Source organism: Mauremys reevesii, linkage group 11, assembly GCF_016161935.1.
Source record: "Mauremys reevesii isolate NIE-2019 linkage group 11, ASM1616193v1, whole genome shotgun sequence".
Taxonomy (NCBI): Eukaryota; Metazoa; Chordata; order Testudines; family Geoemydidae; genus Mauremys; species Mauremys reevesii.
The window spans coordinates 57503022-57529151 of record NC_052633.1 but is presented as its reverse complement, the minus strand read 5'-3'; the positions used below and the strand labels follow the sequence as shown (position 1 = coordinate 57529151).

Here is a 26130-nt window from a genome sequence, read left to right as displayed (position 1 = left end):
TAAAGGTTCCCCAGGTCAGCTGCATCTGCTTGTTTTTGTTTGTTAGGGATTTTTCTTTTTTCAAAAGAAAAATGTGCAGTAGTGACTCACTTTGGCAATATTTACTCCTTTTTAGTTTGATTCTCCCCCATTTTTGTGTCTTTGCTTTGCCCTCTCTAGCTTGTGTAACTATAAAGCATTCCAGGATGGATGACTGCAATAAAATGTTTTAGACAATTTCTTGTATAAAAGTATCAAAGGGATAGCTGTGTTAGTCTGTATCCACAAAAACAACGAGGAGTCCAGTAGGACTCCTTGTTGTTTTTGTATAAAAGTAGTACTTTGCACTTCTATAGCTGCATTTGTCCATGGATTTCAAAGCACTTTATAAATGTTAATTACATAAAAAAATGATCCTGGCTTTTAGTTGCAGCTGAGAAATGTACAGTGGAGGAGGTTGCAGTAGGAAACACTATTTACTATATTAAAGAACAGAATGATCAGATACATAGATGAACATGATTTGTTGAGGGAGGGGTTAACATGGCTGGTGTAAAGGGAAATCACGTCTCGCCAATCTATTAGAATTCTTAGAGGGGGCAATACATTTGTGGAGAAAGATGATCCAGTGGATATGGTGTACTTGGACTTTCAGAAAGCATTTGACAAGGCCCTTCACCAAAGGCTCTTAAACAAAGTAAGCAGTCACAGGATAAGAGGGACGTTCCTCTCATGGATGAGTAAGACAGGGAACATTTATGGTAGGAATAAATGATCAGTTTTCAGAATGGAGAGAGGTAAATAGTGGGTTTCCCCAGGGATCTGAGGGTCCTCCAGGGGTATGTGGTGTTCAAGATACTTATGAATGATCTGGAAAAAGGGGTAAACAGTGAGGTGGCAAGTTTGCAGGTGATACAAAATTACTCAAGATAGTTAAATCCAAAGCTGACTGTGAAAAGTTATAAAGGGATCTCAAAAACTGGGTTAGTGGGCAAGAAAATTGCAGATAAAATTCAATGTTTATAAAGGCAAAGTAATGCACATTGGAAAACATAACCCCAACTATCCACACACAATGATGGGGTCTAAATTAGCTGTTACCACTCAAGAAAGAGATCTTGCAGTCATTGTGGATAGTTCTCTGAAAATATCTGCTTAATGTGCAGCAGCAGTCAAAAAAGCTATCAATGTTAGGAACCATTAGGAAATGGATAGACAATGAGACAGAAAACATGATAGTGCCACTATATAAATCCATGGTATGCCCATACCTTGAATACTGTGTACAGTTCTGGTAGCTTTATCTCAAAAAACATATACACCTCAACCCCAATATAATGCTGTCCTCGGGAGCCAAAAAATCTTACCGCGTTATAGGTGAAACCGCATTATATTGAACTTGCTTTGATCCGCTGGAGTGTGCAGCTCCACCCCCCCCCGGAGCACTGCTTTACCCCATTATATCTGAATTCATGTTATATCAGACCGTGTTATATCGGGGTAGAGGTGTATTAGATTTGGAAAAAGTACAGAGAAGGACAACAAAAATGATTAGGGGTATGGAACAACTTCCATATGAGGAGAGATTAAAAAACCTGGCACTGTTCAGCTTGGAAAACCAGATGACTAAAGGGGGATATAATCGAGGTCTATAAAATCATGAGTGGTGTGGGGAAAGTGAATAAGGAAGTATTATTTACTCCTTCACATAACACAAGAACCCGGGGTCACCCAATGAGATTAATAGGCAGCAGGTTTAAAACAAATGAAAAGAAGTACTTCTTCACACAACACATAGTAAAGCTGTGGAACCCATTGCTAAGGGATGTTGTGATGGTCAAAACTATAACTGGGTTCAAAAAAGAATTAGATAAGTACAAGGGGGTACAATTAGATGAGTGCAAGGGGCATGTGATGGGGGGCATGTGAGTAAGAAACAGGCCTTCTGGAAGATAAAAGGGTAGCCTGCGCTCATTCAGGGAGCGAATTCAGGGAATGCAGACCTCTACTTAAGAAAAGCTACTGAAGAGCCAATGAGGAGGCCTAGGTCGAGGAAACTGAACTTCTAGGTGGAAGATCTGGGGGAGAACCTGCAGGGAGGAGGAGGAGGAGCATGCCTCTGCAGGAACAGGACTATGAATCCTGCATCAAGGGTGTGGGGCAGCTAGGAAGGCTAGATGAAAAATTTGTAGTATTTTCAACTTATTATAGTATAAATCAAAGTCCCCAAAGGGAGGAGTTATTGAGAAAACACCCACTGGAGTTTGACTGAGCCACAAATCAAAAAGTAAACACATAGGGATGTCTATCAATTTGTGTTTGCAGCAATTGATGTGCATTCTTGTTTTCAATTTCTGATATTCTGTGCTGTCTCAGGCTCTTTCCTCTAGTCTGTTGCTTGTTAGCAGTCACTGCAATATTGTCAAATAAATCCATATATTACCATTACCACCATTTATTACTTGATAGGAAGCATTGCTAACTCAAAAACCAGAAGGGACTTCTAAAAATCTCCCTCTCTTGCTCATGAATTTTATCCATAGGAAAAAATCTGTTCAAAACAATTTCCCCACATAGATTGAAGCTGGGCAAAATAGAAAAAGACATGAAACATTTGGTCAGGAAAACTTTGCAAAATCCAGCAAATAAATTATGTACCAAACATCATCATTTATTAATATTGTATCAGCTGGGTAAATAACTGAAAAACCCTCGGTTTAAACAAGCAAAAGTTTTTTCAGTAAACTACTATGTAAATATTATTAGCCCAGCATTACCACAAACAAAAAAAAGTTTTCATGTTTGTATTACATTAAGTCAAAACACTTAAGCACGTTTAACTTGAAGCACATGAGTCTTCTCTCCTTATTCAGAAATGCACTTATGTGTTTAAATCTTGCATTCCTAAGTTTAAGTATGTGCTCCAGCAAACTGCTGAATTGGAGCTTAAATTTCCAACTTGCACCTCTGTCTTGCAATCATTTATGCATGTGCATATCTTTAAGCACTGTAAGTAGTCACATTGGCACTATTCTTCATTTACACTGAGAGGCCTGAAGTTAAATGAGAATCAAACCCATAAACTTCAGTGGGCTACTTATGTGTCTAAATCTAAGTATGTGCATAAGTGTTTGTATAATCAGGACCTTTGGGCCAAATTATGTCCACAGAAGCATGTTAACACCAAGCAACATCTATATAAGCCCTGTGAACATATCTGAGGTTAAAATTGATCCCATAGCTAGTTACATGGTCATTTAACTTCGAAAACATTTCTTATTCCTCTAGATGCTTTGGACTACTATCGTATTTGAAATTTATTTACAAATTTTATTTTATGATGGTAAAGAAGAAAGAGCCATCTATGCAGAGCTAGCATGTGTATCGACCACCGTGTTAGCAGGACTCTCATTTTTGGCAGCAGTGTGTTTGTCAGTGTGCATGTGACACATCAGATGTAAAGAAAATCGCTTGTGTAAAACCAATTTGTTAAGGGGCTTCTAAAATCCATTTTTAAAACATTATTGAGGTGAAAAAGCAAAAGACCAGTCAACCATATATTTTGTTCAGCTTTTCAAGGTCAAAAGCGCTGATTACTAATTCATCAAATAACTTACTGGCAAAGCTGTTTGAAGAGCAAACAACTCTGTGCAGATGTTTCACCTACTAACTCTCATACCATAAGAAGATGGGGAGAATAGGAACAAACAGAATGTTTTACTCACTCTTGGCAATGCTACAGTCATAGGAACTGTGGTCTTCAAAGCACCGGCACCCCCATTCTGTGCACTGTCCGTTGCCATTACAGAAATTGGGACACCTGAGAGCTGTGAGTATTTCCTCGTGAGTGGCAAGTAGCCCATTTGCTGCATGTAACAGCTGAGTTCTATTTTCTAGCACTTTTCTTTCACACTCATTTTCCAAAAATGCTATCATTGCACCTTCCCACGCCAGGTCATCCTTGAGTTGCAGATCTAACAGGCACATATCAATTGCCTCATCCAGCTGTCTCCCAAGGATGTCTTTACAGATGGAGCCAATAGTAGAATTAACAAGAACCTGCTGACAGATCTCCAAGGCTTTGGTTGAGGTTAGGCCACCTTGAGTAGGCCATATTGACTGAACTTTGGGCCGAATCCCTTCAAAGTAATCCTCTGGGAAAAAATATGCAAAGCTTTCCAAGTCCTTTTGACTCTCGTTTTGTAATGGGTAAAAAGGTAAGTATTCATAATAGACTTCTTGCCTTTTTGCTCTATCTAGCACTTCTTCTGGCTTAGTGGAGTTATTAAAACTATTTTTTTCTTGATTTTTCAAGGAAACTTTTTTTGAGTATTGTTTTAATCTGTCATCATGGCTATCTCGCTTTTTGACTGATTTAGGCAGATATCTTTGATCAAAAGCTTTGGCCAACATTTTCCCATCACTTCTTAAAGTAGATTCTGTTTCTAAGCGAGTGACATATTCTGATGTAACATCTAGATATGGGATTGCAGAAGTATAATCCACATTATCATAATGACAGCCCAAAGATTGTGGGAAAGAACTCTGAAAGGCATTTCGTGTATTTACAGATAGAGTGTGCTCCTTCTGACATCTGCAGTATTTTTTCCTTTTCTCCCCTTCAGAGATTGGTGGAGTCTTGTCAAATAAACTCATCCCTGGGGGTATTCTGATTTAAAAAAAATAGAGATTGGGGAAAAAAAATAAACAGCTTTCAACAAACTGGTCCATAGCATTAAATCAACTTTCTTTTCTGAAATCTGGGTCCCAATCCAGCAAAACATTTAAGTGTGTTCTTTACTTTAAGCATATGAATAGTTTCACTGGTTTTACAGCAACCTTTGCACGACCCTTCCTGAATTGCACTATGCAGTCCATGAATGGCAATGGGGCTATTTGCTATCATGTGCTTAAGTGCTTTGCTGGATCAGTGCCTACTTGCATGACTTCAATTTACAGAATTATTTTAAAGGACACATTTTTCAGAAAATGCATATTATCCTTTTTTTTACATAAGGTGTCTGATACATTCCTGATATAACTCAACTGAAGCCAGGGGAATTACACTAAGGATGAATATAGCTCAAAAAGTTCATTTTAAACTCCTGTATTAATTTAGCACTCCCTGCTCTAATTATTAAACATCTTCTCTCCCTTCTGATTTAGTGCATTCATATTTTTGCCTTTTAAAAATGTTATTCCTTTCAAAAACATTTGTGTGGTATGCTTCATTTCATTATTATAATGTAAAGGAGCTTCTTTTATTTGAATTTTCCTGTCATTGACACACACAACTGTATCTTATTGATCACAGAGATGTGGCATCACATAAGCCAAGACTAATTACATTCCTTTCTTAATTTAGTCCAGCAGTAATGATGGGAGTACTTCTAGAGAGTTTCAGTTGGAATAAGCAACCATAATTAAAGTTTGGCTGGAAGTCTCATGAGAACAGAATTTCTTCTGATGTTATTTATACAGCATCAGGAGAGTTCTTGGAGCTTTATAGTTATGTAAGATACAGTTCCTACCCCAATCTTTTGTCGTACTTGAAATACAAGAGAAACAAAATTTCTTGAAGTATTTTGGTAATTCTGCTTCCCGATCCAGGCTAAACCTAGAAATTCAGGAAAATGAAAGAGTGCACCAAAATTTTGGAACCCCAGAAGGGGTCTGGTACTACTGTGGGGGCAGGGTTATCTTATCCAGTTCATCCATTGAAAGCAGTACATACAATAGAATGATTGTAGACACTAATACAATACTGAAATGGTTACAAAGTTATCAGAGTGACAGAGGAAAAGGGAACCATTACTGGGCTATTCAAGAGGTCCCCTTCTAGGTATGATCTATGAGTTTGGCGTTCTAGTCAATATTTTGCAAAATGAGCAGATACAACAGAACACAATTTGATTTGAGATTTTCATAATCCTAGAATTTTTCAAATTAATGACACTGAGCTAGATATTGAGTTACTGCTGTGACTGAATTGGTAAATAGAACAGCCATTATGCACTCAACATTAGCTTTCATACAGTCTAAGACAATAGGATGTGTTTTCTTGAGAGAGGGAATGTTGAAATTACTTATTGTTCTTTTTGAAAAGGGCAATGGGAGCTTTAACTTCCAACTGGATGCATGCCAGACACCTTCCCTAATGCTTCATGATAGCATCACCCACCAGTGAGGCTGGCTAAGAGGAAAGAGTCCTATTATCAGCTGTGTTGTAAAGACACCTAACCTAACTAATGCAGCAGAATTTTAGAGGTCCTCACAGAAACCTTACACTCAAAGGCAATTATTTCTAGAGCTAAAAGAAAAATGGAATTTTCATCCAGTAGGAAATTCTGATATGTTGACATTTGATTTCATCCTGATTCAGGATGGAATGTTGAACTATTGAAACTTTAATGCAAATGAAAAGTTCAATAATTTTGATTCAGATATGTCAAAATGTTCCATTTCAACCTTTTCAATCAAAACAAAATGTCCTGATTTTCCCAAATCAAAACATTTAATTTTGGTTTGTCAATTGGAAATAACTGTTTTGTTTCTGTTTGCGTCTACATTATTCTCTGCATCCACCTGATCCACTGCAGTGCCTCATGGAAGTTGTAATTTGGATGTCTCATGTCCCATTCCCCAGTATGGGCAAGACTACATCTCTAATGATATATCATGGTCTCTCCCTCTGGCTGAAAGCCTGCAGAGCCTCATGGGAGTCCTATGACCATGGTTCACTATGGGAGATGTAGTCTGACCAGGGAGACTGACCCATAGGAGGGAAAGGAGGCATGAGACACCCGAACTATGACTTCCGTGCACAGACTATCCAACAGATGCAGAGATGAATGTCAAATCAAAACTAAATGAAATGTTTCAATTTGGGTTTACCTGAAATGAAACTAAATGTTTCATTGCAATTTTCCTCATGGAAAATTGAAAAGTTTAGGCACAACTCAGCATTGTATCAGAAAAATTATTCAGTGTTACTTTTGAAGATAAAAGGAAAAGAGCATGTTGGCTGCTCTCCCATCAAGAGCTGCTATGGGGCTTGCATGCTATAGAACTTCTATTCCTTTTTGGTAAGGACACTATTTTAAAGACTTGGAGGGTTAGATGCAATTTTATGTGTAAAGTTGCCATTTGGAAAAGATGATGTTTAAAGAGCTCTGCGCCATCCTGAGCCCTGCAGCTTATTTAGAGGTGTCAGCCAGGGAGAGAACTGAACTGCCAGATGGTGAATGCTCCAACTAGCTTCAGGTGCTGGAGAGTCCTAAAGTCTAAAATTCTAATTTGTTCTCTAAAATTAAATTAAAAACAGCAGCAGGGAAATCAGCATACAGGGTTTACTCCCTATTTTGCCATTTTTTCTGTGGGTGTATTATAAGGCCTGATCCAATGTTCTTTAAAGATAATGTGAGTTTTTTCCATTGAGTCCATTTGGTTTTGGATTATGGCCTTGATTCTTAGAGTCCTTCTTTTTATTTACTTAGGGTCTACAGCAAAAATTAAATTTGTCGCCAGTTCCTCTCCCCCAAAAGGAGCACCACCTGCCTTTCCTGAGCACAGCAAGGTCTTGTCCTAGGCCCTGACAAGTGCTGGAAAATTCTTCTCCATTCCAAGTGGACAAAGAACATAAAGTTCCCCCTAAATACTTTACTTTATCTTCCGTTGGCTGCTAGTCCCCACACAGAGCTACTACAAATTCTCCAGTCGCTCTCTTAGCTGTAGAATAGCTTACCCACTTCTTGCCAGCCTGTTGCCATTTTGGTCTGAGGAATGGGTTGGCATCCAGTAACAGGGACTAGTGGTTCATGTTGGAGCTACAACCCAAGAGAGACAAGTTCCCACAAGAAAGGAGGAAATCTGGGAATTGCTCCTGCCAGGAGACCCAGATTTCCCCTTCTTGTAGTCAGAAAACCATCCTTCCTTCCACCTAAGTAACCCCCTAGTAGCCACATCTACATCTAGGAAATGGTTAAGTCCCCAAAAGATTAAACCCATGGGATTTAGCAACTATTCTATGGATTAATATAAAGGAAACTGAGTTCCTCTAACTTCAAGTCTTGTATGTGCTGCTCACAACTACAGCTCAAAATACTCATCAACTAAATTAGGATGATTTAATGGCTTCAGCTGATTTTATGCAAGTTGAATACAGTTTAATTGTTTGTTCTTTTCCTAAAATTCAATAGCTCTGAAGTCTTTTTTAGTTACATCAGAGATGGGTCCTGGATGCACTGACAGGATGCAGAATCAGGATTAGTAAGACTAGGGTTCAGATCTGAGGCAGAAATAAGCATTAGGGTTTGGGTTCAGATTCAACTGCACCAAATTCCATGAACTGTTCTTCCAGTCCCAAAGGGTGGAAATCTCATGTCATCAGCTGATGTTGCAATATTTCTCATGGTGGGCCCCTCACAAGAACAGAGGTCTTCATCATATTTTTATTTTGGACCAAATTTTGTAATAGTGGCTGTCCTGAAAACAATTAATCATCAGCCAATCGAGCATTGCAGAATAGTTCCATTCTGGTTTTGAAATGAACTGGACCCAGAACTATAAGACCATGTTTGGATTCAGGAATTAAAATATGAGGCAATGGAAGTCCCTGATATGGAAAGGGATGAGAATCCATGTTCCAGACTCTCTCTCTTAGAAAGCAAGAGTTTCAAATGTCCCATTGTCTTTAACTGAATAGATATTAAGTTTCAGCATGCTACATTTATTGCCACTCTTTGACAAAATGTAATATTTAATTGTATAGTCGCTTGTTGTAATTAGTTTTCAGGAATAAAAGAGCAAGGGAAATACCAAATACTTAATTAATCCCTATTGTCAGTTATCTACATTTTTCAGAGTGAGTGAGAACTGCATTTTTTTAACCGCTGAGTGGGATCTTAACACAGCTGTTAACATATCTCTTGTGAATACAAAACTTATCTCAGTAAAAGAGCTTCTTATGTGTAGTGTACAGACTGAAAAATAAGCTTTTGTTGTGTTTGTGGTGATAATGGACCTCTAGCCCTCCTTTGATTGATTAGGCAGAGCTCTTTTTCAGGTTATTAAAAGACCATGTGATGCAGTAAATGATGTTACAGTATGACTTTCAGGTTTGGAATCCTTTAGCTCTGTACCTCCAGTCTTCTATGAAGTCTTCCTCAGGCTTGTTACTCTGGTGTGATAGTAAAGGACTCCCACTGGTGTTATGGAAGTCATTATGACTGTTCCCATCAAAGATGCCACACAAACCTCTGGTGCTGTTAAAATCGATGCTTGGTGCCCTGACTGTCAAACTCATTCCCCACTCACTTACATCAGCTCGAACAAATGCTCCTGAAGGGAAGATGATCTGAAGAGGCAGAAAAACCCAGTGAATTTAATCCATTAGCAAGATTCTTCTGTAATAAAAAGTGTGTTCCCTCCCCCCCCCCAAAAAAAATCAAAGCTAGAAGTTGGCTATACTGTAATTTAATGCCACTTAGACACACTGTAAACATTTATTTTACAATGATGCTTTCGGTTTCATTTACAACGATGATGCTTTCAGAGTTTTTGGTACTAATATCTGATAGCATCATACAAATATAAACCCACACAAGTGCCTTCCTTTTTAAAATTAATAATTATATTCACTGAAGTTTACTGATTGGTAAGTTACCAGCTAATTTTTGAAGCTGTCACCATGATAAGACCACCCCTGTGTTTTCGCCTGGGAAATATTCTTTTCTTTAAATTGCTAAGTCTGGAAAATAGCTTTCTTCCCTTTGAAAAACTGTTGAATTTTCCAAAACTGGTTTACACAGAAAACTATTATTTTAAACTAGATAATTTTCTCATTAAAGAACCTTTTAAAGGGGGGAGGGGAAATCTTGAGGGTTCAGACAAATAAATGACTACTTTATTTGTTTTCCTGTGCTGGAAACCTGGATTTAAATTTGGACTTTGATCACAAAAATAAATAAGCTTGATGAATTTAACTTACAGCTGTAGTTTCAGGAGTGACACTGCTTTTTTGGGGGGGAGGCTCAGTTTTGGGGTGCTCAGCTTGAGACACCATGGGCCTGTTTTTTCAGACGTGCTGAGAACTTGTAACCCCCACTGATTTCAGTTGGAGTTGTGGTTGCTTAATACTCCTGAAACTCAATTCACTTCAAGCTGGGCACCCAAAATCAGTACCCACTGTTGAAAATGTTGACCGTAGCCCCTTAGAAATTTGTCCACATCACACAACCAGCACACAATTTGACTCGTATTTCTCCTTGAAATCAATGGCAGAACTTCCACTGACTTCAGCGACACAGGAGTAGGAGCTTCCAGAGCCCAGAGCATAGCATGAGGTATTGCACATCAAGGCTAATACAAGCTACAGAATCGTGTGAGGGTGTCTGCAGAGTGCCCATGCAATAGACTCAGTTCTGTTTGGATGAGTCATGAGATTAGTCCCTCTGAGTAAGGAAAGCAGAATTTAGCCTGATATTAGTTTCTTGCTTTCATAGACTAGAAATTAAAAAAGCAAGTATATTTTAAGGAGCAAATTTCTGTAGTATTTCACAACTGAATAGTGGAATGATTCAGTATACTTGAATCTTGCTTATAAATTCGTATTGCCTTAATTTTTAATTTAATTTGTAGGCCAGGACAGCTGCTAGTTGAAACAGAGCTATACAGTACTCAGGTGCCTTTTTGAAACTAACATAGAACTGTGTGAGTAACTGATTTTTTGGTGTTTGCTGGGCAGTAAAAAAAAACAAAAAAAAACACCTTCTTTCAGGTCAGTCTAAAATGATTTTGTAACTTTTTTTTTCCTACCAACCAAAAAGTAAAAATAAAGAAATATAATATTTCAGGTTGAATAAAACATTTTGTTTGAGGATAAATGAAATGTTTCATTTTCAAGATTTTCAAAACAATTTTAATTAAACTGAAGTAAAGTTTGAAATGCAGGGTCATTTCAAATGATAACACTTCATTTTGAACATATTGAAACAAATCGTTTTGAGTTCAGATTTTTTTTCAGACTGAAACAATTTGACGAATTTGACATGAAACTGTGAAATGTTTTGGTTGACCCAAATCTGCATTTTTTTTGGTGGCAAAAAGTTTTGGCTGAAAATTTTTGCCATGTTCAACTGCTAACTGCCTTCCAATTACACACTTTCCTCCAAAAAGGAGTTTGTGTTTAAAATCTCTGCTATCAGGACACTATCTGCTATTTCAATGTTCTGCACTGTTTGGACTAGATCTTCCCCTCAGTCATGTCCCATGGAAACTTAGTTGGATATAAACCCCAGTGGAATCAGTGGGGTTTACGTGAAGTTAAATTAGGACAAAATGCGGCCCTATAACTCCAAATTCAAAGACAGTGATTAACATTGTGAATATATTTTGAATATTGCTAGTAAAGATTATTCTAGTAATAAAACTGTAATTATACTGTATTCAGTTGTAATGTGAAATGAAAGCTATTTTCCTGCTTTTGCTCCCTTTCTGCAATTAAGAAACTTTAAATAACTATGTTATCAAAGCCTATTCCAAGGGAGAAGATGATGAAAGCCAAAGCTCAGAACCCTCACCCTAACATTGTTTTGGCTCCTTATGGCCCCTTTCTTACCCAGAATATTTTTTAGTAATAAATCTTGATGTTGAAATTTTACGACAAAATTCTCAGCTTGGATCTTTCTAGTGCAGTCTTCACTTGTTCATTCAGTGATTTCAGGGAACACCTTCTGGACTAGAGATCTTCAGTGTGGATGAGAGATACGAAGTGCAGACTGGAAAGCACAGTAGTGCTTTCTAGGTAAATACTTTGTGTGATCTCTCATCTTACACTTAGATCACAAGTTTTTCAGGGCCGTCTCCTTGTTATGTAATTGTACAGTGCCTGGCACAGTGGGTGCCCATGGGACTGCTAGATAGTACCATAATACAAACAACAAATAATATTCATATCACTCTTGGCTATGTCTTTGAGTAACACCCATCCACTCTTGTTAGATTCATGTTTTGTTTTATGTTTGATCATTACCTCTTAGGTTCACTCCCTCTGGGGCACCTGGCATTGGCCACTGTCGGTAGACAGGATGCTGGGCTGGTGGACCTTTGGTCTGACTCAGTATGGCCATTCTTATGTTCTTGTTTGGTTAAATTAACACATTAGCCAGCACTTTCCTTCAGTTTAGTTTTCTCGGCTACGGGTGTATGTGTTCCTTAATTCAGAAATATATAATTAAAGTCAAAGCAACTTTAAAAAAAAGAAACCGAAAGGTCCACTTACGGTAATTTTTTTCCCTCCATAGGACTTCACAATTTTGACACGTCGAGGTGATGTGCCAGTGCTTTTAATAGACAGCTGAAGTCTGGTTTCCTGAAACTGACCATTACACATGTCTAGCAGGACGATGTCATTACCCTCCCATGCAGCTACACCGCAGTTGCAGGCAACAGCATACTGGCGGCTTCCACAGTCCCACTGTCGTACATGTACCTCAAACACACGGGCCAGGCTCTTGCACAAAAGAAAGGTTCCAATTTTATAATTATCATAACGCCTAAACAACAAACAAACAAAAACAGGATTTTCAAACTGAGGGTGTACACCTATCATGACTGTATGTTTGTACTCCAACAGACACACTTTTTAATTAGGCCAGCATGATGGCTGGCCTTGGAGGAGAAAGAAAATTAACACATGGAGAAGCATATATTCAGCACCATACACAAGATAATACCACTAGAGTTGTTAGCTGGAAATGGATAAGAATTCATGTGAGAGCTGTTAGCTGTCTAAGAGCTGCTGCTATGGCAACAGGCATGGATGAAAAAGATAAACATTTGAGAAAAGCAAATGGGAAATAATCCTTGCCTCCAGGACTTAATAAATACGTTTTGGTTGTAACTAGATGCTCTACGGCATGGTATTCTTCACAGCAAAATCAGTGCTCAAATAACATCTTCTGTGACTAATCACTAACTTTTACAAGGCTGACTGGGGCTAGGTGAACATTTCATATGAAAAATTAGGACTCTCCTGGAACCCTGTTAAAGTGAAGTCATTTCTCCCCTTAGAACAACTTCACTATAAGCATAAGTTTCACTATAACTGGATTTGCAATTGGCACACTGCAATGTGTTGCGTAATTTGGAACTTTCATTGTGCTCTACTGCAAATGGAGTTTCAGTCTGTCTGAATTCAGTGTGGAACTAATTCTGCAGTTGTTAGTCAGTCAGTGTTACTCTGGCAAATTTCCCACAGACCTCAGTCTGAATTTTACTTGAGTAAGGACTGCAGGATTAGGGCCTACAAGTGGATTCTATAGCATTTCCAAACGCCTCTATTTTCTCACATTGTAATTACTTCTTGCTCTTATCCCATATATTGCTCTGGCAACTGGAGGAAACAGTGGCTATGCATTTTATGGAAATTGTGAGGGATTTCTTTGAATGGCTCAATTGCTAACCACCTTTTGAAAGCAGTGCTTGGTAACACCTTCCTTTTTAAACAGCCATGTTTGGGTTTAAAACAGATTTTTAGGAATCTACAATTAATAGAAAACAAATTATTATTTTTCATGTTGAAATTTTCTATATTATGCAAGGAAAGTTCAAAAATAATTACAACCAATGAAAATAAAGATTAGGAATTCTTTTGTAAAGTACTGCTTCAGAAATATCCCTTTTTCCCTCAGTAGAAATGTATGGAGTTTGGAATAAAGCAAGAAGATAGAGATTAACTATTTGTCATAAAATTTGATTTTACTCCATCTTGAAAAACTCAGCAAAGGTGGCTGTAATGAGAGAACACTTTTGATGGGCTTGTCTCATCCTATTTTCTAATCAGGTACATAAATCCTGAGCATGCTGTTCAACAACTGGGGCAAAATACTGATTAGAACTAATGGGAGCATTTTTTAAAAAATCATATAATCTCTTTTAATGTCAAATGATAGGCTCTTATGGATATATCCACATGAGGAAGATAAGGAGATGGAAAACTCTGAGAATCATCTTCCAAAACTTCCTTCAAATAGTCCTTTTCCAGGTGCAGGCATTTTGAAGGAGGGTGGTCATGAAAGAAGTAGGGGATGCATGAGAGTGGCTACATCTAAACTCTGCTGGTCTATCATTTAAATATATAAGACTCTCTTAACACAAGTATATAACTGCTTTTCACAGAAATGGGACTATTCACTCATATTAATGTGTATAGACTATGGGAGCCCAATCCAACTCTTATTGAAGTCAATGGGAGTCCTTCAGTTAGGTCATGCCATAGATTATGTAAAATGTCAGACTTGCAAAATGTCTTTATTTTTAAATGGAAGCCTTAAGCTGGCGTTGAATTACTTGCATGCAAAATTGAATCTAAACAGCTACGCTTTTGTGACACTCATAAAAATGTCATGACAGCCATATAGGCAGCAGTGGAAAATTTAAATACCGCTAAACAGTAGGAAAAGATTTTACTATGTGCTTTTTTTAATGTTTGTCCCAAATGTGGAAAGCTTAAGTCAGAAGAATAACCTTAACCCCTTCCCTCACACCTCCCGCCCTACACTTATCTATCAGTCTATCTTTACCACACTCATCACTACGCTGTTATACTGTACTTTACTGTTGCTATACAACCCACTCCCAAGGACACTCCAGCACTCATTCTCCTTTCCCATGAGGCTTCCCCCCTCCTTTCCTCTTCCATCTTCTTATTTAATTTATTTCATTACTACTGCTCCCAAAACATCAGCTACTGAAAGGCACCATTTACGATTAATCTGTTCACTTGCCCATAGGACTGCTGTCCTTGCCAGTGAGAGCTATTTTATGTTGGTCTGTGTCCTACAAAGTGTTAGTCAGAGGGAAAATGAAGGATATACTTGGGAACCAGAATACATTCACATTTTATTTTTTGTAGCAAGCATTTTATAAAAGAAAAAGAGGCTCAGTTGATTTGCATGACCCTCCTGGGCCAAATTCATCCCTGGTCTCACTTCACTCAAGTCCTTGGAGTTACCAGAGTCAGATTTAGGTCCAGTTACCAGACATGTGAATGTCAAGATAAAGCGGACAGAATAGAGTGGATCAGAACAACGAGTTGTGATTTGCTAGTGGCATATGGCTCCACATCCCAAGCTGGATGTGGATAACCCCATGTACAGGCTAGTTAGGCTTGGTGGAATTCAATTTTTATTGTTTTATCATTTTGATGGTAATATCAATGTTTATTTGTAAGCATTTTTTCTATTTTAATCTATTTACATTTTCACAGTTGTGGGAAATGATGTGGGGGTCAGAAAATAATTATTTAATGACAGTAGATGTTGAGATTCGAACAGTTAAGGCTTTATAACTGTGAAAATACAAACTGTCAACTTCACATGTAAAAATATACAAAGTAAATATCCTTAAATAAAACTTTAATAAGTTTTCAAGCAGCATTTTTTTAACTCTACCTATTTGTACATTTCGATTATTATCAATGGAAATATTTTTTGTTGGTTAGTATGTGTACAGTGAGATTGACCAACATTTACTGATAAAAATTTAATTCCTCCAAGCCTAAGGCTAGTCAGTTCTAAAGTAATCATGGCAGCACTGAACAGAAGAATAGAGGCAGCATCAGTGGCTTTTTCTAGATGAATAGGTCAGTGTGTGTGGGGAAAATCTGTAAAGACCCTGAAGTTTTAACATTCTGACTCCCCTAAAAGCTGGGATATGAATAAGATCCCTTTGCCCTTGCTACATTTAATAAAAGCAAAGCAGATGAGAAACTGAACATACCCAACACCTCACCCATGTTTTTGTAAGATAGTTACTCCATCCCAGGGTTAAATGAACTTCCAGTTACTCTGCTGTGCATTATAGGTGTGGGGCCTTTGAAGAAAGCAAAACTCGTGGCTTGACTACATTGCCCTACAGTTTGGACCTCAGTGTGCACCAAAGAGCTGCACTGTTAAGTACTCCTCTGTGTGGACACTGCAGGTGCAAACTAAAAGATTCCTAGTTCACTTTAACATAGTCCTCTTCAAATGGGATTACGTTAAGGTGAACTAGGAACCTTTTAGTTCACATCCACAGTGTCCAGGGGGACTTACAGCACAGCACTTTGGTGCATGCTGCTATTCACAACCCTGTAGGCTGCTCTGAGGGGAAATGTAGTCAACCTACAGATTCTGTGGAGCATGAGAGGTGGAGAACTGTCTTATAGGGTTCTCTTCCTCCCTGGAGATCTGTAGCTTGTGATCATAGAAGAGAGGCTTTTTGCTTTTAAATAGGCATTTGCAACAGGACGGTTTCCTGAAGAGCCAAGATCTGTGACTTTACTTGATTGGTGGGCATCAAGACAAAGAATTTTTCTGGCCGCCTGTGCCCTGCATGTTGCAGGATGAAATTAATCCAGAGGAAGGCAGGCCCCCACGATGCAGTTGCATGGGAGTGGGCAAAAGCAGAACAGCTGCACAAGGGAGTCTATACATTGACTCTGCTCACTGTGAAGGAGGCTGTTGGGGGTAGGCTCAGGAACTATTGGCTCCATGCATAGGTGAGACCCCAACAAACTGACCAAGGAGCTAAAGGCTGGAACAGTAGTCATGGAAGGGTTGCATTATTATCCCAGTGACTTATCTGCAGGTTGGAGTGGCAAATTCTATTCCCTCCATTCTCAGGCATAGACCTTTATACTTGCCTCCCTGCACAAGTGCAGTTATTCTGTTCAGGAAGTGGTGAATTTCACCCCTAGAGAATACTGATGCATAGATTTAATTTACATGCTCCAGAAATCTAAAAATTCTCCTTTATAAGGTGAAATGAAAAATCACACTAATTATATATGAATTACCAACCAAGCAGTCTTAGGTGTTTTAGATATTGCCATAAAAGAGGTATCTTAGTACTTAGCTTGAAACTGATAATTCACTTTTAAGAATCTACAATTTATGATGTGAAAGGCTTTTATATTTATAATGCATCATAACTAATAATGAAGCCTATACTTTCTCTTTGCCAGGCTTGCAAATTTGTTTCATTTAAAAGGCATTTTGCTATAAAAGGAAGTGCTCTTTCAGAGCTTTAGCCAGTATAATTAATATCATTGCACTTCTGTGCATCAACACACTCAAACTGTTGTACTGTAAAATATGACACTTTGCCCCACTGACTATTAGTCTCTCCCTTTAGTCAAAAGAATTATTAGGTAGATGTTTCTATAGAAATGTATTAATAAAAGGACACGACAAACTGTTTTTTTATGTAATACACATTCCTTGAGGTAGGCATACAGAAAGGGCAAACTATTGTCCCAAGGATAAGGTAGGTACTTTAACTATTTAATTAATAGCCTCGCCTTATGCTAACCCAGATGGAATGTGTGTGAGGTAGCCAGATTACAAGCTGTTGAGTGGTTGTTACTCACTAGGAGAAGTTTATTTTAATAAGAAATAAAAAGTCATAAAATAATCTCTGTTCACTAGAGCTGGTCAAAGTTTTTGACTAAAATTTTCCCAGTGGAAAATGCATTTTGCCAAAATCAACATTTTCCATACAAAAATGTGGATTTAAATTATGTATTTCAGTGTCCTAACTGATACATTCAAAATAAAAAAACGAATTGTCAACTGAAAATTTAAATTATTTTTTTCATTTTGATGTATTTTTCTTTCAATTCTTGGAAACAAAACGTTCACTTTGGGCTTTGGGTCTGGTTTTCCCCTACTTCTCTCCCTTTTATACTACCCTAACTTTTTCTGGTGGGAAAGGGTTAAATATAAGAAAGTATGGGAAAAATCTCACTCATTACTGGAAAAAGTTGTCTATTTCTCCCGTCTTAGGTCTCAGTCTCCCAGAGAATCCTTCATGGTGTCCCGTGGAGAGTGGGTGGAAAAGTGACAAGTCAGCAGCTGACCATTCTTCTCAGGGCTGCCCAGAGGATTCAGGGAGCCTGGGGCAAAGCAATTCTGGGGGGCCCCTTCCATAAAAAAAATTGCATTACTATATTCTCGTGGAGGCCCGGTGCAAATTGCCCCACTTGCTCCCCCACCACGGGCAGCCCTGGGAAAATTAACCTTCCGCATCTCATAGACTTTAAGGTCAGAAGGGACCATTGTGATCATCTAGTCTGACCTCCTGCAAAATGCAGGCCACAGAATCTCACCTATCCACACCTGTAACAAACCCCTAACCTATATCTGAGTTATTGAAGTCCTCAAATTGCGGTTTGAACACCTCAAGCTGCAGAGAATCCTCCAGCAAATGACCCGTGCCCCATGCTGCAGAGGAAGGCGAAAAACCTCCAGGGCTTCTGCCAATCCGGCACAAACACAGTTTTGAGAAAACTTCTTTACAAGGTATCACTGGTTCTCAGCATCAGCTAGTGCTAAAAGGCACTAAAGCTCATTAAAAGGGTTGGACAAATATTTTCCGTCAAAACTTTTTTTGGATCGAAAACTAGGGGTTATTAAAAAGCAGAAAAAACCCACGGACAATGTCTGCTTTCCTTCAAAATTTGTTGTGGTTTTTTTTTAATTGAAAAGCTGATATTAGTCTGCCAAAACCTGAATATGGTTTGGGGTTTCAGAAGTGTGTGGCCAAATATTTGCTGCTTGCTGTGTTTGATTGTTTAAAGAAACAATAAAAAAATTCTGCTTAAAAAGAATCCAAAACTTTTGAACCACCTCAGCTTGTGACCAAACGCCTGAGCCTATCCAGTCAGAGATTTTTCCAGGTTTCTGATACTCTGCTGGCTTCCTTGACTCATATCTGTCTCCATAACTTTGGGTTCATTTAGCTTAGAACATAAGAACTGCCATACTGGGTCAAACCAAAGGTCCATCCAGCCCAGTGTCCTGTCTACCAACAATGGCCAATGCCAAGTGCCCCAGAGGGAGTGAACCTAACAGGTAATGATCCAGTGATCTCTCTCCTGCCATCCATTTCTACTCTCTGACAAACAGAGGCTAGGGACACCATTCCTTACCCATCCTGGCTAATAGTCATTAATGGACTTAACTTTGGCTCTTCTGCAAGTCTCAAACTGCTGAATGAGCTTTAGAGTAGGGAAGGCTGTGCCTCCCATACAGCCTCACCCTGCCCCCTATCCAACCCCCACCCACTTCCTGCCCACCGACTGCCTGCCCCCCTCAGAATCCCCAACCCATCCTGCTCCTTGTCCCCTCACCATCCCCCAGAGACCCCCCACAACCACCACCCCAGGCCCCCCCCAGTCCCTGTTCCCTGACTGCCCCGACCCCTATCCACCCCCCCCCCCCGCTGAGTCCTGACAGACCCCCGGAATGCCCACAATCCAACCCCCCCATTCCCTGTCCCCTGACTGTCCCCGGGACTCCCTGCCCCTTATCCAATCCCCCCGGCCCCGGCTCCTTACCCCCGGCTCCCCCCTCACCTGGAGCCTCAGCACACCGCATGCAGGAGCATCCCTGAACAGCAGTGCAGCGTGGCTCTGGCGGGGCCTGAGCTCCTCCCCGCTCAGAGCCGCGTGGTAAGGGGCAGGGCTGAGAGCTCCAGCGGGGCCCGAACTCCCTCCGCTCGGCACGGAGCTCGCAGCCCCGCCCCCTTACCACGCGACTCTGAGTGGGGAGGAGCTCAGGAGCCCCGCCAGAGCCACGCTGTAGCTGTTCAGGGATGCTCCTGGATGCGTTGAGGCTCCGGGAGAGGGGTGGAGGCGGGGTCGGGCTGGGGTCAGGGCGGGAGTTGGCTGTTCTCATGGGGGCCCCTGTGGAGCCTGGGGCAAATTGCCCCACTTCCCCTCCTCCCCGGGCAGCCCTGATTCTTCTTCCACACCAGCATTCCCTGGAAGGTGCTGGGCCAATGGGATCTGCTACCCTGTCTTTAGGCTGTTGGGGTTCTATGTACAAGGATAGGAAGAATGTATTTGTTTGGGTTTCAGTGCTTTACTGGTCTGATACCAATACCTGGGGAATAGTTGAGTGTCTGTCTTTTAAATTCTCCATCCTCTTTATCTATCCTTCTCTATCTCAGTGCCGTGCAAGATGCACATCTCCATTCAAACAACTTTTTCTCACATGTGCTTTTTATGAACATAAGGGGATGATCAAAATTTGCCTCAAAATGTATCTGTCAGCGGTAGGCCTCTAGCAAGGTACAAACAAGGATTGCATTCCCATTATTCCTTAGATGCAGCATAGCTTTAAAACTAGTTCATCACATATATTAGAATCTGAAAGATTAACGTTGTGGAATATATAGATAGAGTGCTTGGCTAACTGATGACTAATAGGGCAAGGGGGAACATCATAATATTTGAAAGAGAGGAATTATTTACAATAATAGAAGAGAATATAACTAGGAGTGATGGGATGGTGAAATTAAGAATAGGAAACTTGGCTGAATATCAAGAAGTTCCTGAAAGTGAGTTGTATTAGTCTGTGGAATAAATCTCCTGAGAGAGCTGGCAGAAGCCCCGTTACTTGGCTCATTTAAAACTAGACTGGATAAAACATTAGTGACAATACAAAAGGAAGAAATCCTGCAGTGTCTGGAGTGGTAGGTAGGATGGATGAGATGACCTGCTGGGCCTTTTCCGTTGCAAGATTCTATATTCTGAAGGAGAGCTTGCCATATACGGACATTCCTTAGCAACTGCCAATGGTAACTTCAAATCTATTATTTGTAACATTTCTCAGAAACATCCCTACTTGCAATCAATAATAGGATTGCACAGGTGTAACTTGTAGCAAATGTTGGCCTAATAACATTAATTTAATGAGTGGATAATTGAATAAAATAAAATAATGTCTTATAGGCTCTCTCATTCTCCGATATAATGTTGTGCTAGATAGCCGAGAAGGCACTTCCGGTCTATGATTCTGTTCTCCTTGGCTTATGACTTCCTCAGAACTGCCTATTGGGAGGACATTTCTCATGTCAAGCTCAGAAGTGAAATTATTTTATGTTGTTAAAGTTTAGTCTTTGGGGCAATTTTTGAGTTATCTGGTTATGAAAAATAACAGTGGGATAGTGAAAAACTTGTTAGGAAGCCTGACTGCTGCTGAGATGACTTAAACTTAGTCAGTATTCAGAAGTCCAAACTTGTAGGACCAAGTCTTCTGGTAGAGTAAACCACATAGCTCCACTGAAGTCGATGAAGCTAAATCAGTTTACTCTAGTGGAGGATCGGGCCCATAATGCTGGGAAAGAAATGGGGACATTGCAGTGTTTGAAAAACACAGTTAACTTAATTTACTTTATTTCTTAACTATCAGTGAATGTAGAAAATATACTGTATATATTATTTTCTAAACTCAGTTAATAGCTCAGAGTGTTGATAATTCCAGATATTCAGGGAGCATATATAAATGTTAATGCATCATAGCTTTTAATTCCTGCTTGTATGTCTTTCTGAATTACTATTCCTACCTGTAAAATGGTATAAGGAGTTCCACCAGGTGTGTCAGCTTTTCTGCTGGGGCTCATTTTCAAAGTTGGTGTCCTGACTAGAGTGTACTGCAACCTACAGAGCACGTAGTATTTGAAATTGGGACCGTTGGAGCCCAGCAGGTGGGACACCAGACTTGCTGAGCCTCTTCTGATGCTTAAGGTATAAAATTATGACCCTGACCAGTAGGAGGTTTACCAACAGAAACTGGAAATCTGGGAGATAATCTGAGAGGATCTGGTTCAAATTCTGTAGTCCTTAATCAAGCAAATATTTGAATCAGGTAAAACTCCTGGAGTCGTCAATGGGAGTTTTGCTCAATCAAGGGTTGCAGAATTTAACGCTTTGTTTTTGACACACTATTAAATCTAAGAAACATTTTAGCTTCGAAATAAATAACTCACATCATTTTAAACAGGAATTTAGACTTTTGGGAAAGAACTGCGAATTTTCTCCAAAGCACTGTATCAATCACTAATAACAAACTATTATAACACTCTAGGGTATTCTAACGGAACACCATATGCTGCATTCAGGAACTGAATCAACAATCAAGCCAAATTATTTCAAGGTAGAAAGAATACTCACCTTCCATCAAATGTGATAATGTGTGGATCAGTGAAAGAGTAGCAGTTTCCTGTTGGGAGGTCTTGAACTGTGACCTGGTTAATATAAAATGTGTAATGAATACAATTTATGTAGCAGTTTCTCTTCATTGTTTTCCCTCACAAAACTTTATGGGTAGCATTTAAGGGTCAAGTACAAACTGAAATCTGACTTCTAAAACATGATGCAGAATGGGTACAGAATAGACTTCATTTTTAAACAATTGAGTTTAATCACATACTGCCTAGGAACTGAATGTACTGTTATTTCACCTACCTCTGTTTATTGTATTTCTTTACCCTGTTTGGTAAAAGAGAAGCTTTTCCTACTGAAATTCCCATTAATAAGCAGAACCCAGCCTAGAAATTACCAAGAGTGTAGAACACTTATTAAATCACAATATTTTTTAAAGCCTGAGGTATGGCTTAATTATGGATAATTAGCATGTTTTAGTAGCCTGTACTACTACAGGTCCATAGGTTTGACCTTAATTTTATTGTTCATAGTTTGAATATTTAATTCATTTAATGCAGACTGTGGACCAGGTTTTGAGATCAGTTACAGTGTAAATCCAGAGTAAACTGTTCCTGGTGTCAAGGAATCAGTGCAGTCTCCCTTAATTTCAAGGTTGCAAGAACCATCAAAATTGAGTGAAAGATAAAGGGCTGTACTGAGGCTTCTCTCAGTTACAGCAGTATAAAACTATCTTAAGTTAGATCAGCAAAAACCCCTAAGAATTTCAGCCATCTGGGAGCAGAAATTACATGTGGAGTCAGGAACCCCTGGAGATATTATGCCTGCAAAAAGTAGGAGAAGACCCAATACCTCCAATGATGCTGGAGGGGAACACACTTACTTGTGGCACTTGCTACACCTGCTCCCTGTAGGGGTCCTTTGCATCCCCCATCCACTGGACAGAGAGACAAGACTATTGCCACATTGTTGCCCAAAAGGTGCCTCTTGGTGAAGATATATTGCATAATATAATATCCAATTCTCACCTTGATAATATAGAATCAGAGTGTGCTATTTGCACACAGCCTATAGTAAGTTGTAGTGCAAAGGGCCCCATTTGCACTGGGGGAAGGATGAGCCATTTGTGACATCCCTTTATGGGATGACACATGCTCCCATACATGCAGCCAGCCTACCCCCATACTCTGGCCGTGACAGTCTACTCTTTGCTTGCTGTGTCTATCTGCTCCCAGAGGGAGGCATCTTAGGTGCAAACTCTGTACTCCATCAGGAACCCAGAAATGCAGTTCAGAGTTCTGACATGGGGTGTGAAGCAGGAGGAAAAGGTGGAGGGTCCTTGTGCCTCCCTTTGTCACTGTGCAGCCATGTGGAATCAGGCATAATGTAGCCTTTAGGAATAGAGGTGATTTTAAATAATGGATTAATGGGAGAAGGCGGACCTCTCTCATGGAGATGAGCCCCTCAAATGAAGAGTTTGTACTTTTGCATATACATCATCATCCTTGTGGTGACACCACTCTGACACCTTGTGTATGCTGGCCACCCACATGTTACAGTGCACTCCTTGAGGAATGCAGAAGTGAAGTCCTCAGTGAAAAAAGTTTTGGCTTGAAGTCAAATATAGTTGTATCTACCAAAAATGATGTAAAAGGATTTTCTCTATTAACACCATCACCACATCCCAACTCTTTCTCTCTCTCTCTCTCTCCAGCTCTTTTAATTACCAAATCTATGCAAAGAGTGCAGTATATTTGCTTCCTAGGTAGTGGGGACCTGAATTTCTCTCAAATCGTTCTGCACACTTCAGCCATTCCATTTCCAGATAAATTTGGAGATTTATTAGGAAGCCTGCAGTATCCAAAGACTATTTTGATTTTAATATATCATGCTGAAGTTTTTCTTGGCTATGCTGGCGGAGGTGTTTAACATTAATGCTTCTAATTGCTTGCAAAACATCAACAGTAAAGTGAGATTTTTGTTGTTGTTGTTCTTGGAAGCTTGCTTTACTGGGATCAAATTTAATTTATTTTTAAAATAGTTAATTCAACTTTACATTTGCTCAGTTCTCATGTTTTAATAGAAACATGAATGCCATCAAAATTAATACGTTTGATTGCATTGAGCTAACTGTATTGCATTTGTGTTGAACTAGATTAAAGGTGCCTTTATCATCATAAAGACAATATTTAAAATATTTAATATAAAGACAATATTGAGGAAGAAAGGAAATTTGTCATTATACTTTTTAAAGATACAAATACAGTACTTTGGATCTAATTTTGATCTCACTTCCTCCAGTGTAAATCAGGCAAAACTCCACTGAAATCATTAAGTTGATACCATTGTACAGCCATGGTAAGTAAGAATAGAATCAGTGTCATTCTTTGGGTCTTGAGGTAAATGATGCACATAAATCAGGACCGAGGTCATTAATCAGTATGTTTTCTGTTGGTAAAAATACACTACATTGGATTTGCCACCTCTTTGTGAACTTTAGTTGAGTGATATGTATGTTCTGACACTGTGGTCCTTTTAGTCTGTCACATCATAATATTACTGTGGACTTCTATCAGAGCTCTCATCTGAGAATCAACAGGGCACAAACAATGGGCCAAATTGTGTGTTCACTTGAACAGGCCTACTGAAGGAAATGTAAGTAAAGGAAGCAGGATTTGGCTCATTAATTAATTCTCATTATATTAATAATGCCCATTTTGTACATGGATAAACAGAGATACAGGGGGGTTAAGTGCCTCATTAGAGGCCTCATAATTACTGGCAGGGCTGAAAATAGAACACCGAAATCCTGACTCTCAGTCCCCTTCTCAAATTATCTGGCCACTCTCCGACCGGTTATGTATTTTTTTTTGTTCAGTGTGGCAGTGGGGAATCATAACCCAGAGAAGAGTTCTTGCAGGGAAGCTTTGCCTTGGCTTCACTCTATGAACCACAGTCTAAGTGTGGGTTAGGCGCTCTTTTTGAATTTCTTCCTCTGAGTGTTTTCTTTTCCTCCTAAAGAACTGATAATTCCAAACTGGCCCTCCCTCCCTCCCCGCAAAACACACACACAAATGTGATTGTGTGTAGAATCCAGCTGTTGGCCCTACTGATGTGCTGGCCGATAATCAAAACAAACCTGTTAAAGCAAAACACTCCATAGATTAATTTCTTTGGCATATTAAGTCACTGTGCTGAGTTAATGTGCTCACAGTGAGGACGTTTATACAGCTAAGACTTATTGCCTCCCCCCCCCTCCCCCCTTCATAGTAAAACTCCCACTGAACTTTGCCATGTTTTCCAAGTTATTTGAGTAACCAACCTTTACATCCTTTGGTGCATATGCTCTCCAGAGTAGTTCGCTCCTTGTGACTGGCTCAGCTCTGATATAGCTGATGCGGTCTCCATCCTGGGCAAAGTCTGTCACAGCTGTCACAGTGAGTGAGGCTCTTGCACAACTGCCTTCCGCACAGGGCATATGCCGGAGATCCACTTGGCATGTCGAAAGGGCTATGTTTGGGGGGCCCAGTAATAAGTTATCTAAAATGTACAGGAACATTGCGCCTGAGAAAAGATATTACCTGGTTGTCCCCACCATCTTTACTGTCAGACATAAATGTTCTACTTTCAGACACACACATTAATCGAAACCACATGGGTTTTGTGTGCAAACTGTTGTTATGACGAACTTGATCTGATATCGCTATGCAAATGGTCACTGCATTTCTTCTTGCAATAGATGTGTTTATGAAGACCCAGTTGCATGCCTTTATATTCACAGATATATGGGGAAGAGCCCATGGGATGAAGATGAATAATTCTCATGACTAGGAATAAGATTGTGTTTCAGGAAGATGCACTTGCCCAGGTACTTACAAAATTATTATCATTTTATGCCTGAGACAAAGGATGGTGCAGTGGTTAGGGTCCTAGCCTAAGGCGGGAAGTTCAACTTCCCGCTCTGCCACAGACTTTCTGTGGGACCGTGGGCAAGGGCCTCAGTTCTCCATCTATAAATCGGAGATAAAATCACTTCCCTACCTTACAATCAGATTGTGAGGATAAATACATTCAAAGATTAAGAGCGGCTCTGATACTAAGGGAATGGGAGCTAGACAAGCACCTAACATGGAAAAGTGCTGGAGACCGGGGGACTGAATCTG

At 39.6% G+C, this 26130-nt stretch overlaps 1 protein-coding gene and 1 long non-coding RNA gene across 3 annotated transcripts in view; one reads left to right on the top strand and one right to left on the bottom strand.

Annotated features, from left to right (window-relative positions):
* Positions 1-26130, bottom strand: part of LOC120374201 (von Willebrand factor D and EGF domain-containing protein-like) — a 240959-nt gene that overhangs the window by 115870 nt on the left and 98959 nt on the right. The window contains exons 8-12 of the mRNA XM_039493496.1: positions 25290-25531; positions 21977-22050; positions 12260-12533; positions 9120-9334; positions 3705-4648 (exon numbers count right to left, since the gene is read on the bottom strand). Coding sequence (XP_039349430.1) covers positions 3705-4648; positions 9120-9334; positions 12260-12533; positions 21977-22050; positions 25290-25531 — 1749 coding nt within the window. The remainder of the gene's footprint in view (positions 1-3704; positions 4649-9119; positions 9335-12259; positions 12534-21976; positions 22051-25289; positions 25532-26130) is intronic.
* The window catches only part of LOC120374203, a 64899-nt gene that overhangs the window by 10665 nt on the left and 28104 nt on the right, over positions 1-26130 (top strand). The window contains exons 2-4 of one of the 2 annotated variants that reach the window (XR_005585928.1): positions 21891-21959; positions 24269-24325; positions 25749-25835. This is a non-coding gene — a long non-coding RNA (uncharacterized LOC120374203). The remainder of the gene's footprint in view (positions 1-21890; positions 21960-24268; positions 24326-25748; positions 25836-26130) is intronic. The other variant, XR_005585927.1, reaches the window with a different exon arrangement.